Below are 14,192 nucleotides of genomic sequence, written 5' to 3' on the forward strand. Positions count from 1 at the left end.
ATTGGAGGTGCTGGTATTCTTCAATTTACAAAGGATTTGTTTAGTGACTCTTCAAAGTTACAATGGCATTGTGCTTTGAATGGTCACTAAATGAATGGCTGTTAAATCCAGGACTATACCTAACTACACGTAGTCCTCAACATACGACCTGAGAACTGGGCCCAACATTTATGTTGCGAAGTGAGAAATAATTTCTCTGCAGATCATCAGTTGGTGACCGCGGTTCTAGTCCAACCCCCTGCTCAAAGCAGGAAACCCTGCCCTATATCAAGGGTCTCCGACCTTGGTCTCTTTAAGACTTGTGGACTTCAACTCCCAGAGTCCCTTAGCCAGCATAGCTGGCTGAGTAACTCTGGGAGTTGAAGTCCACAAGTCTTAAAGGGACCAAGGTTGGAGACCCCTGCCCTATACCATTTCAGACAAATGGTTGTTCGATCTCTTCTGAAAAACTTCCAGTGTTGGAACATTCACAACTTCTGGAGGCAAGTAGTTCCACTGATTAATTGTTCTCACTTGTCAGGAAATTTCTCCTTAGTTCTAGGTTGCTTCTCTCCTTGATTAGTTTCCATCCATTGCATCTTGGAAACTAATCAAGGAGAAAAGCAACCTAGATCAGGGGTCTCCAACCTTGGCAACTTTAAGACTTGTGGACTTCAACTCCCAGAATTTTGGGTCCACAACTTCAGTCCACAAGTCTTAAAGTTGTCAAGGTTGGAGACCCCGTACCTAGAACTAAGGAAAAATTTAATGACAGTAAAAACAATTAACAATTTCTGGTGAATATGTTTGAGGAATGCAGATTGGGGATCTGATTCAGTTGATGGTGCATAATGGAAAGATTAAATCCTGATTTTTCTCTTACAGTCTTTGGCCAATATTGATGATGTAGTGAACAAAATCAGATTGAAAATAAGGTAAGCAACAGTCGGTTTGTAGGAGAGATGGCAACAATTTTTTATTCCCTTAACATAGAAGATCTACACCAGGGATTCTCAGTCTTGGCAACATACAGATGTGTGGACTTCAATTCCCCGCATTCCCTAGACATTTGCTTGCCTGGGGAATTCTGGGATTTGAATTCCAGCCACCTTAGAACCTGCTAGCTAGGGAATTCTGGTAGTAGAAGTTCACTCATATTAAAGGATACTGGCTGGGGAATTATGGGAGTTGAAATCTACCCATCTACTGGGGAATTATGGGAGTGGAAGTCCACTCAGGATATTGAATGGGGAATTCTGGGAATTGAAGTCCACCCATCTTAAAGCATGCTGGCTGTGCATTTCTGGTAGTTGAGGTTTACCCATTTCAAAGTATGCTGGCTGGGGAATTATGGGAGTTTAAATACGCCCATCTTAAAGCATACTGCCTAGGGAATTCTGGGAGTGGAAGTTCAGTCATCTTAAAGCAGGCTGGCTGGGGAATTCTGGGAGTGGAAGTTCAGCCATCTTAGCAATAATATAACAAAAGAGTTGGAAGGGACCTTGGATGCCTTCTAGTCCAACCCCCTGCCCAGGCAGGAAACCCTACACCATCTCAGTCAGATGGTTATCCAACATTTTCTTAAAAATTTCCAGTGCTGGAGCATTCACAACTTCTGCAGGCAAGTCGTTCCACTTATTAATTGTTCTAACTGTCAGGAAATTTCTCCTTAGTTCTAAGTTGCTTCTCTCCTTGATTAATTTCCACCCATTGCTTCTTCTCCTGCCTTCAGGTGCTTTGGAGAATAGCTTGACTCCCTCTTCTTTGTGGCAACCCCTGAGATATTGGAACACTGCTATCATGTCTCCTCTAGTCCTTTTTTTATTAAATCTTAAAGCAGGCTGGCTGGGGAATTCTGGGAGTGGAAGTCCACCCATCTTAAAGTGTGCTGGTTAGGAATTCTGGATATTGGTCCACCCATTTTAAAATTGACAAGCACTGGTTTATTACCCCTTTTGATTTCACCAATGGGGTATGATTACTTGAAATGGTCAAGCAATTATTCCAATCTTCCTTTTCTAATTAGCTCAGGCTTCTGGAGGTAAACTTCCAGTCACAAAAGTGGATTGCCAAGGACAATATCTTAAAGCTTAAAATGTCTCAGCAATCTCTTTTGCCCCCAAAATTGATTTGTTGAATTATTTTTAGTCGTTTTATATATATATATTTTCCTTTCCAGAAGATTGGATGATAATATTCGGACAGTGGTGAGAGCTCAGACCAACGTGGGGCAAGATGGCCGTGAGGTAAGCTCTCAACTCTGCATGGAATAAAAGATATAATGATGAATTGTTTCTTTCGATCTACTCTGTCCACAATCCTTAGTCACAGCAAGGTCTTCGGGTATATCTTTCCTGCATATCATCTCTGAACCCTCAAATTGTAGTAGAAGTGGACAAAGTATTACCCTGTTTCCCCAAAAATAAGTCCACTCCTGATAATAAGCCCAATTGGGCTTTCGAGTGCATGCGCTAAAATAAGCCCTTCCCCCCCAAAATAAGCCCCTCCCCAAAAATATTTAACCGCATGCGCAGCCGGTCCCCGCCATTTCCTCTGGTTAGGGTAAGGGAGACAGAGCTGGAAATCAGGTAAAACGGCAAGAGGAGCCCCGTCTTGCTCCACGCGCCCCAAAATATAAGATCTCCCCGAAAATAAGGCCAAGCGCTTATTTTGGAGTTCAAAAAATATAAGACAGGGTCTTATTTTCAGGGAAACACGGTACTTAACCAGAAAATATGACAATGCAATTCAGAGTTCCAGCCGGCCATGTAAGTCCTTGACTTACAACCACAATCAAAGCCAAATTCTTTGTTGACAAGCCGAGACAGTTGTTAAATGAATTTTGCCCCATTTTACGACCTTTCTTGCCACAGCTGCTAAGTGAACCACCGCGGTTGTTAATAGCACAATTGTTAAGTGAATCCGGGCTCCCCGTTGATTTTGCTTGTCAGAAGGTCGCAAAAGGGGATCACGTGACCCCGGGACACTGCGACCGTCATAAATATGAGTCAGTTGCCAAGCATCTGATTTTTTTTAAAAAGTTTTTTATTTATTACAAACATATCATACATTTCATACAAGAAAATTAGTATTAATCATATTTGTTTCATTTAACTAGCTTATATAATACTAGTAATAATATTTATATTAAATTATAATCTTTCATTGCCTAGTTATTCAGTATCTCAATATGTTATTTTTATGTCAATCACTCGATCTTAATTCTCATACCTTTTAATATAAATAAAATATTATCAATCATATTTGTTATATTTAACAAACTTATATATCTAATATTAATACCAACGTTTATATTATTTGTTTATATTATTTATTTATTTATTTTGTCACACAGTATATATAAGCATAAGCATGAAATAATTGTACAATATCTAAGCATATATATGAGTATGAGTATGTAATGACTATATTAATTGGATATAATGAAAGGAGACAATAGGACAGGAACGGTAGGCACGTTTGTGCTCTTATGCACGCCTCTTACAGACCTCTTAGGAATGGGGTGAGGTCAATATATATATATAATATACAAATGGATGAAGACTATTGCTTAACACATTGTAAGCCGCCCTGAGTCTTCGGAGAAGGGCGGGATATAAATTCAAATTAAAAAAAAATAAAAAAATAGTAGATAGTCTAGTTAAAGCTTTGGAGATTTTGGGAAGAGACCACAGAGTCAGGTAGTGCATTCCAGCATTAACAACTCTGTTACTGAAGTTATATTTTCTGCAATCAAGATTGGAGCGGTTCACCTTAAGCTTAAATCTATTGTGTGCTCATGTATTGTTGCAATTGAAGCTGAAGTAGTCTTCGACAGGAAGGACATTGTAATAGATGATTCTATGAGTTAAACTCATTACATTACATTAAGATCCATTGGAATCTTATTGGAAAGGCAAACATCTGAATTTTGATCATGTGTGTCAGTTTTGGAAGACAATTTTTGGAAGGCAGTGTGACTGTGGGGATGCTGCAATGCTTTTGAAGTATGAGAAACTTTTTTCCAATACCGTTGAAACTTCAAATTCACTCTTTTCAGTGCTGTTATAATTTAGAACGGTCGCTAAATGAATTGCTATAGGTTGAGGACTACCTTTTTTTTTTTTTTTTGCCTTCTATTCTGTTTTTAGGGGGTCAGGGCGGACTCTGTTTCAGCTTGCAGAAAATTGTTTTTCTGGCCTGGAGGGGGAGCTCTTGCCTCACAATCGGGAGGCTGTGAGTTCGATCCTAGGTAGAGGCAGATGTAGAGTCTCCTGCTTGGGCTGGGGGGTTGGGCTAGATGACCTGCAAGGTCCCTTCCAACTGTGTTAAGATTTGCAGATAACACTGGGAGAAGAAGAAGAAAGTCCTTCCTGTTAAAGACTACTTCAGCTTTAATTGTAATAATACAAGAGCAACCAACAGATTTAAACTTAATGTTAACCGCTTTAATCTAGATTGCAGAAAATATGACTTCTGTAACAGAATCATCAGTGCTTGGAATACTTTACCTGACTCTGTGGTCTCTTCCCATAATCCTAAAAGCTTTAACCAAAAACTTTCTACTATTGACCTCACCCCATTCCTAAGAGGACCATAAGGGGCGTGCATAAGCGCACAAACGTGCCTACCGTTCCTGTCCTATTGTTTTTCTTTTCTTCTTCCTATATATATATTGATGCTTATACCTCCTAATATTTACCCATATATATGTTTATATACTATATAATCTTTTTTATATGATGTTGTGACAAAATAAATAAATAAATAAGGAAAAAAAGAGAATTTCCACAACCTGCGTCTCCCATGGCCCTCTTCCCACCGAGGAGATATTAGCGGAATAGCATTCCAGAACGGGGCGTCATGTCGGCTTTTCCTCCACTGTTCCAGACGGCGGCTGTGTCTGACGCCTTCGCAGGGGCTGGGCAAACAGATCCTGTTACAGCTGTGGTCGGCTGGGCCAGCATTTGTAGCTAGTGCAGCTGAGGGTGTTTCCCCCCACCCCTCACTCCCCACAAAAACCTTCCCCGTTAGCATTTCATTTCCATTCAGATGGAAAATTATCCAGAGGGCTGCAGCTGAATTCCTCAGCGTGTTGTGATGGCATGCTAGCAGCTGGTTCCAAGCCCTGGGCTTTTTGTCTCCCACGATACCCTGCAGCTGTGATGGAGTGGAGGAATTCTGGGAAAGGGATCCGTGGCGGGGGGGTTGGGGGGCACTCGGATTTATGTTGACGGAGCCTTGGGGGAATTGGACGAGAAGTACCAGTTTTGGCTCAGAATATATGTTGGCTTTTGATTTCTCGGTGAATTATTTGAATCACCGGAATCCAGTGTTTCTCAGTCTGAGCTGTTTTTACTTCAACTCCCAGGATTCCCTTGCCAGCATGGGTGGACTTCCACGTTCCTTAAAGCGTGCTGGCTGGGGAATTCTGGGAACTGAAGTCCATCCATTTTAAAGCATGCTGGTTGGGGAATTCTGGGAACTGAAGTCCATCCATTTTAAAGCATGCTGGCTGGGGAATTCTGAGAATTGAAGTCTACCCATCTTTAAAGCATGCTGGCTGGGGAATTCTGGGAATTGAAGTCCACCCATCTTAAAGCATGCTGGCTGGGGAATTCTGGGAATTGAAGTCCACCCATCTTAAAGCAGGCTGGCTGGGGAATTCTGGGAATTGAAGTCCACCCATCTTAAAGCATGCTGGCTGGGGAATTCTGGGAATTGAAGTCCACCCATCTTAAAGCATCCTGGCTGGGGAATTTTGGGAATTGAAGTCCATCCATCTTTAAAGCATGCTGGCTGAGGAATTCTGGGAGTGGAAGTTCAGCCATATTGAAGAATGCTGGCTGGAGAATTCTGGGAATTGAAGTCCACAAGTCATAAAAGGGCCCAGGTTTTCCACTCCTGTGATAAAGGAAGAATGCAGAGATGCAAACCCCATTCCCCCCTCCCCCCCACAATGCCCGTTCCCTGACTCAGGAAATTCCTTGCATGGCCCATCCTGGCCTGGCCACCTTGAATTCTTGGTACCCATCAAGAGGATGAGCTGGTCGTGTGGATTCAATTGGTGGGGTCCTCGGTGTTTCAATATGTTTCCTCTCCCCGCCCCCCCACCGCCCCTTTCTCCAGGCTCTTGAGGAGGCCCAAAAAGCCATCCAGCAGCTGTTTGGCAAGATTAAAGACATTAAGGATAAAGCAGAAAAATCGGAGCAGATGGTGAGCGCTTTATTTATTTCTCCTTGATACTTACAGACTGCGATCGGTAACTCTTGGCTGCTGTATGAATGTTGTTTGTTGCTTAGGAATCTGTGGATTGAAGGAAGCAAGAGAAGGAAGGAAGGAAGGAAAGGAAGGAAGGAAATAATAGAAAGAAGGAAGGGAGAATGGTGAAAACAGGAAGGAAGGAGGGAGGGATAAGAGAAGGAAGGAAGAGAAAATTGAGAGACAGGGAGGGAGAGGAAGGAAGAGAAGAGGTAAAGGGAAAAAGGAAAAGAAGGGAGGAAGGAAAGGAGATGAGGAAAAGGAGGAAGGGAGAATGAGAAAAAGAGGAAGGAAGGAGGGAGAGATAGAATGGAGGGAAGGAGGAAAGGAAGGAAAGGACGAAGGGATAAGAGAAGGAAGGAAAACTGAGAGAGGCAAGGAGGGAAGGACGGAAGGAAAAAAGGAAGGGAGAGGGAAGGATAGGACAAGGAACGAAGGGAAAGGGAGTTAGGGAAGGGAAGGAAGAGGAAAAAAAGGAAGGAAGGAAAGGAGGAAGATGAGATCTAGGGAAAGGAAGAGAAAAAAGGGATAATGGAGGGGAGGGAGGGAAGAAAAAAAGAAGGAATAAAAGGAATAACAAACCGTAGGCAGTGTTTCATGCTGATATGATTTATTCCGCTGAAGCCCAGGGTGAGTTTGATGCCACTCGAATTTGTCGAGCATCCACACTTCTGAGCAAACAGGAGCGAAAAACCTGATTTCTCTACTGGACTTCCACCTCAGCTTATAACTTGGGGAGGGGTGGGGCTAGATGGTCTCCGAAGCCCCCTTCCCTTATTTTGTGGATTGCATCTCTCTCTCTCTCTCATTTCACCAAAGCCCACAGTTAGAAAAGAGGCTGTTTCAGTCTCTTGACTCCTCTGCTTCCGCCTTCTAATAGGTTAAAGAGATCACCCGGGACATCAAGCAGCTCGACCACGCCAAACGCCACCTGACCACCTCCATCACAACGCTGAACCACCTCCATATGTTAGCCGGGGGAGTGGATTCCCTGGAGTAAGTGGAACTGGGATCCGTGGTAACTTTTAAGGGTGGCGAAGTGATTCGTCGTAAATCGAGGACTGCCTGTATAATAATCTTGCTGCACTTACCGTACGGAAAAAGCAATTGTCCAGAAGTCTTTTCTAATAGTCTGTCCATTATCCCAGCAAAGAAAACACCCAGTTTCCATTGAATAATAATAATAACAACAACAACAACAACAACAACAGAGTTGGAAGGGACCTTGGAGGTCTTCTAGTCCAACCCTCTGCCCAGGCAGGAAACCATTTCAGACAAATGGCTATCCAACATTTTCTTAAAAATTTCCAGTGTTGGAGCATTCACAACTTCTGCAGGCAAGTCGTTCCACTGGTTAATTGTTCTAACTGTCCGGAGTCCTTGTACAGGTAATCCTCGATTTACAACCATTTATTTAGTGACTGTTCAGAGTTACAACAGTACTGGAAAAAGGGAACTATGACCATTTCTCCCCCCCATGCTTACAACCTTTGCAGCGTCCTCAAGGTCACGTGATTTACATACAAATGCTCGACGACTGGTTCCCATTTATGACGGTCGGAGTGTCCCGGGATCACGTGATCCCCTTTTGCGACTTTCTGACCAGCCAAGTCCATGGAGAAGCCAGATTCACTTAACATCCGTGCGACTCACTTAACAACTGCAGTGATTCTCTTAATAAATGTGGCAAAAAAAAGTCGTAAAATGGGGCAAAACTCACTTAATGTAGCAACATACATTCTGGGCTCAATTGTGGTCGTAAGTCGAGGACTACCTGCACTTTAAAATTCTTTATATCCCCATGTATACAGGTGGTCCTCGACTTACAACCTTTCAAAGACAACACAGCACTGAAAAAAGTGGCTTACGACCATTTTTCACACTTATGGCCGTTGTAGCATCCCCATGGTCCCACGATCAAAATTCAAATGCTTGAGAACTGGTATATTCAGTGGTTATGACAGTTGCAGTGTCCCGGGGTCATGTGATCACCTTTTGTGACCTTCCCAGCCGGCTTCTGACAAGCAAAATCAATGGGGGAAGCCAGATTCGCTTAGTGACCTCAGGATTCACTTAACAACTGGAATTGATTTGCTAACAACTGTGGCCAAAAAGGATCCTTAAAGTAGGGCAAAACTCGGTTGAAAACCCACTTCTGCCTTGCTTAGCAATATCATAGAATCCTCGGACAGGAAGGGACCTTGGAGGTCATCTAATCCAGACCCCTAACCAAAGCAGGAATCCTTATCCCATTGTATAGGAAGAGTTCAAATGGAGTGGTACGGTGAGTTCCATCCGGAGACTGTGAGTTCGATCCTAGGTAGAGGCAGATATTTTTCTCTGGGCACAATGAGAAGATATCTGCCGAACAAAACTCCGCATTGGGGACAGGAAAGGCATCCGGCCATGAAAACACTCTGCTAGCTCCATTCAGTTACCCAGACTCCACCCCACAAGGGATTATGGGGTCCTTAAATGAAGAAGATAGGAAGAGTTCAAATAACAAGAAATTTTGAAGCGTACCTGTATATTTTTTGAAAGTTTTCTTGGAGTCATACCGACAGCGCAGGACTCTGGAGTTTCGTGGGGTTAGGTTGTTAGTGATTTTGTCTCTTGTGGGGACCCTGTGCGTGATTTGAGCACGGTAAAGGAACGAAACCCCAGGGGGGAACCATTGGCACCAGCCTCACTCATGTCTCTTTCCTTCCTTTTTTGCCACCTAGGGCTATGACCAGGAGAAGGCAGTATGGAGAGCTTGCTAACCTTCTACAAGGGGTTGTCAACGTACTGGAACATTTCAACAAATATATGGGGATCCCACAGATCCGTCAGCTTTCCGAAAGGTAAGTACAGTTTCCCAGATACAGCCAGGGGTGTAAGGTGGACTCTTGTACGAGCTGAATTTTATGGTGGGCTACTTGGTGCTCTCGGAGCTTGGTTGTTTTCTTCTTCTTCTTCCTCCTCCTCCTCCTCCCTTTTCATTCCACAAGTTCCACTCCTTTCCAGACTTGATGATGTTACCTAGTTGGTTAGGTTACCTAGTTACCTAGTACAAGAAAAAAACCAAGCTCAGAGAACCCCAAGGATCTCTCAATCCTTCTCTTTCTCTTTCTCCGTCTCTTTCTCCTCTTTCTTCTCCATCTCTTCCTCCTCCTCTTCCCCTTTCATTCCACAAACTCGACTCCTTTCCAGGCTTGATGATGTTACCTAGTTGGGTACTGAAATGTCTGCAAGAAAGCAACCAAGCTCGGAGAGTACTAAGGACCTCTCAGGCCTCCTCTTTAGATCTAAAGTTCTCTGCTTGAGCTTTCTTCAATGCTTCGTCGAGACCTAGCATTGATATATATAGTACGGTGACAGGACATGGTGGTGTCTGCTAATGGTTATGGTTTGGAAGGGCAATTGGAAGAAGTTGTGGAGGACAGATGAATAGAATAGAATAGAATAGAATAGAATAGAATTTTTATTGGCCAAGTGTGATTGGACACACAAGGAATTTGTCTTGGTGCATATGCTCTCAGTGTACATAAAAGAAAAGATATGTTCATCAAGGTACAACATTTACAACACAAATGATGGTCAATATATCAATATAAATCATAAGGATTGCCAGCAACAAAGTTACAGTCATACAGTCATAAGTGGAAAGAGATTGATGATGGGAACGATGAGAAAATTAATAATAGTGTAGATTTAGTAAATAGTTTGACATTGTTGAGGGAATTATTTGTTTAGCAGAGTGATGGCCTTAAGGAAAAAACTGTTCTTGTGTCTATTTGTTCTGGTGTGCAGTGCTCTATAGTGTCGTTTTGAGGGTAGGAGTTGAAACAGTTTATGTCCTGGATGTGAGGGGTCTGTAAATATTTTCACAGCCTCTTTTTGACTCGTGCAGTATACAGGTCCTCAATGGAAGGCAGGTTGGTAGCAATTATTTTTTCTGCAGTTCTAATTATCCTCTGAAGTCTGTGTCTGTCTTGTTGGGTTGCAGAACCGAACCAGAAAGTTATAGAGGTACAAATGACAGACTCAATAATTCCTCTGTAGAACTGAATCAGCAGCTCCTTGGGCAGTTTGAGCTTACTATTAAGGGCTGCGTCTTTGAAGTGTTGGGGTTGTTATCTGGCTTAGGAACAGCAACTGTTAAAAAGGGAGCGGTGGCGGGGGGGGGAGTATGTCTGTATCTCAAGCACGGGACCCTCCCAAGAGCATCTAGTGAACCACAAGACAATAGACCAAGATAGATCTTGGCAGGGCTGCCCTGACATGCTTTCATAAAGACAATTATCAAATGCTTGGAGAAAGCAGGGAGCTATGTTAATGGTATTTAATTAACCGACTTAAATTTCAGTGGAGTTAAATTTAGCGTTTGTCCCAGCTCCAGTAATTCTGTGCAACGGGACAAAAAACAGCCCTTCTTAGTCTAACAGCCAGTTTCTTTAGTTTTTTTACCCATACAGGTAGTCCTCGAGTTACGGCCATTCATTGAGCGACCGTTCGACGTTATGGTGGGGCTGAAAAAGTTGACTTCCAATTGGTTCTCACCCTTACGACGCCGGGACACTGCAACCATCGTAAAGGTGAATCAGTTGTCAAGCACCTGAATGTAAATCACGTGACCATGGGGATGCTGCAACGCTCATAAGTGTGAAAAATGGTTATAAGTCACTTTTTTCAATCCCGTTCTAACTTCAAACGATCGCTAACTGAACTGTTGTAAGCAGGGGACTATCCTGTGTACACCAAACTAAATAGTCAGGCAAACAGGGGCATCCTGAGGTAAATCCACACAGCAGGAGCATTCTGAGGTAAATCCACACAGCAGAGCATCCTGAGGTAAATCCACACAGCAGGAGTATCCTGAGGTAAATCCACAAAGCAGGAGCATCCTGAGATAAATCACACACAGCAGGAGCATCCTGAGATAAATCACACACAGCAGGAGTATCCTGAGGTAGATCACACACAGCAGGAGCATCCTGAGGTAAATCTACACAGCAGGAGCATCCTGAGGTAAATCTACACAGCAGGAGCATCCTGAGGTAAATCACACACAGCAGGAGTATCCTGAGGTAAATCCACAAAGCAGGAGCATCCTGAGGTAAATCCACACAGCAGGAGCATCCTGAGGTAAATCCACACAGCAGGAGCATCCTGAGGTAAATCCACACAGCAGGAGCATCCTGAGGTAAATCACACACAGCAGGAGCATCCTGAGGTAAATCCACACAGCAGGAGCATCCTGAGGTAAATCACACACAGCAGGAGCATCCTGAGGTAAATCCACACAGCAGGAGCATCCTGAGGTAAATCACACACAGCAGGAGTATCCTGAGGTAAATCCACACAGCAGGAGCATCCTGAGATAAATCCACACAGCAGGAGCATCCTGAGGTAAATCCACACAGCAGGAGCATCCTGAGGTAAATCCACACAGCAGGAGCATCCTGAGATAAATCACACACAGCAGGAGCATCCTGAGATAAATCACACACAGCAGGAGTATCCTGAGGTAGATCACACACAGCAGGAGCATCCTGAGGTAAATCTACACAGCAGGAGCATCCTGAGGTAAATCTACACAGCAGGAGCATCCTGAGGTAAATCCACAAAGCAGGAGCATCCTGAGATAAATCACACACAGCAGGAGCATCCTGAGATAAATCACACACAGCAGGAGTATCCTGAGGTAGATCACACACAGCAGGAGCATCCTGAGGTAAATCTACACAGCAGGAGCATCCTGAGGTAAATCCACACAGCAGGAGCATCCTGAGGTAAATCCACAAAGCAGGAGCATCCTGAGATAAATCACACACAGCAGGAGCATCCTGAGATAAATCACACACAGCAGGAGTATCCTGAGGTAGATCACACACAGCAGGAGCATCCTGAGGTAAATCTACACAGCAGGAGCATCCTGAGGTAAATCTACACAGCAGGAGCATCCTGAGGTAAATCACACACAGCAGGAGTATCCTGAGGTAAATCCACAAAGCAGGAGCATCCTGAGGTAAATCCACACAGCAGGAGCATCCTGAGGTAAATCCACACAGCAGGAGCATCCTGAGGTAAATCTACACAGCAGGAGCATCCTGAGGTAAATCACACACAGCAGGAGCATCCTGAGGTAAATCCACACAGCAGGAGCATCCTGAGGTAAATCACACACAGCAGGAGCATCCTGAGGTAAATCCACACAGCAGGAGCATCCTGAGGTAAATCACACACAGCAGGAGTATCCTGAGGTAAATCCACACAGCAGGAGCATCCTGAGATAAATCCACACAGCAGGAGCATCCTGAGGTAGATCACACACAGCAGGAGCATCCTGAGGTAAATCCACACAGCAGGAGCATCCTGAGGTAAATCCACACAGCAGGAGCATCATGGGGTAAATCTACACAGCAGGAGCATCCTGAGATAAATCCACACAGCAGGAGCATCCTGAGGTAAATCTACACAGCAGATGCATCATGAGGTAAATCTACACCGCAGGAGCATCCTGAGGTAAATCACACACAGCAGGAGTATCCTGAGGTAAATCCACAAAGCAGGAGTATCCTGAGGTAGATCACACACAGCAGGAGCATCCTGAGGTAAATCCACACAGCAGGAGCATCCTGAGGTAAATCCACACAGCAGGAGCATCATGGGGTAAATCTACACAGCAGGAACATCATGAGGTAAATCTACACAGCAGGAGCATCCTGAGGTAAATCATTAAGGCAGGAGCATCCTGAGGTAAATCACAGAGCAAAAAGGTAGCACACAGAAGAAAAAGGTAGGGAAAAAGGGAAATGCCACCCACAGCAACCAATCACAGCGCAGTTTGCCTCACACAGGAGCCAGTACTCTTCAACCAGACAGCTATAACTGTGTGTTCTGGCTCATTGAACAACTCAAGGTAGTGCTCGACTTACAGCAATTTGTTTAGTGACTGTTCAAAATTACAACAGCACAGAAAAAAGTGACTTATGACCGTTGTTCACATGTCCGTTCCAATATCCCTGTGGTCATGTGATCAAAATTCGGATGCTTGGCAACTGACTCATATTTATGACCATTGCTGTGTCCTAAGGTCACATGATCCCCTTTTGTGACCTTCCCACAAGCAAAGTCAATGGGGAATCCAGCTTCACTTAAGAAGCGTGTTACTAATTTAAATACTTTAGCAATTCACTTAGCAACCTTGGCAAGAAAGGTTATAAAAATAGAGCAAAACTCATTTAATCACTGTCTTGCCTAGCAACAGACATTTTGGGCTCCGTTGTGGTCATACGTCGGGGACTATCTGTACTCCCTGTTTGCAAACAGGGCTCTGATATTCTTTTAGCTTTCGGTTATCGCTCTGGATGAAAGGACATCAGATCCGCGCTGTGATTCCTGGCTTGTCAAGCACCGTCTTTTGGCTGAAGGCCAGCCTCATGTTTTCTTCTGCAGCCCTGCAGCCAAAAGTTGACAGGAATTTTCATGTTCTCTCCTTGACAGAGTGAAAGCGGCCCAGAATGAGCTGGGACAACAGATCTTGGCTGATTTTGAAGAGGCCTTTCCTTCCCAAGGCACAAAGGTGTTTATTTTTGCGTTTATTTTATTTTTGCGCGTGCACGAGGCCCATGGTGGGTGAGGTGAGTGAGCGGTGAGCGGGAGACCAGTTCAGGGGCGTGATCAGCTGGCCATTGCTACTGGTTCGGCGACCTGGCCAAATTTCCACCAATGGTTCACACGAACCAGTGCGAATTGGCTGAATATCACCTCTGACCTCACCCCCTGCATAGGCGCGGCAGAGACCCAAAGACCAGCTGGCTGGCGGGAGGCGCACACACATGCACCGTGGAGCTGAGCTGGGGTGACAGCTCGCGTGCCCACAGAGAGTGCTCTGCGTGTCACCTCTGGCACGTATGCCATAGTATACTAGGCACACGTGCCTAGTGTACATAGTATACTAGGTCAGT

The 14,192-nt window shown here is 44.3% G+C and overlaps 1 protein-coding gene across 2 annotated transcripts in view; it reads left to right on the top strand.

The window, feature by feature from the left end:
- Positions 1 to 14,192, top strand: part of VPS53 (VPS53 subunit of GARP complex) — a 76,532-nt gene that overhangs the window by 8,396 nt on the left and 53,944 nt on the right. For both annotated transcript variants that reach the window (XM_058164058.1, XM_058164059.1), the window contains exons 3-8: positions 865 to 914; positions 2,159 to 2,225; positions 6,109 to 6,195; positions 7,121 to 7,236; positions 8,964 to 9,083; positions 13,729 to 13,807. In XM_058164058.1, the coding sequence (XP_058020041.1) occupies positions 865 to 914; positions 2,159 to 2,225; positions 6,109 to 6,195; positions 7,121 to 7,236; positions 8,964 to 9,083; positions 13,729 to 13,807 (519 nt within the window). The remainder of the gene's footprint in view (positions 1 to 864; positions 915 to 2,158; positions 2,226 to 6,108; positions 6,196 to 7,120; positions 7,237 to 8,963; positions 9,084 to 13,728; positions 13,808 to 14,192) is intronic.

Source organism: Ahaetulla prasina, chromosome 1 (genome assembly GCF_028640845.1).
Source record: "Ahaetulla prasina isolate Xishuangbanna chromosome 1, ASM2864084v1, whole genome shotgun sequence".
Classification (NCBI taxonomy): domain Eukaryota; kingdom Metazoa; phylum Chordata; class Lepidosauria; order Squamata; family Colubridae; genus Ahaetulla; species Ahaetulla prasina.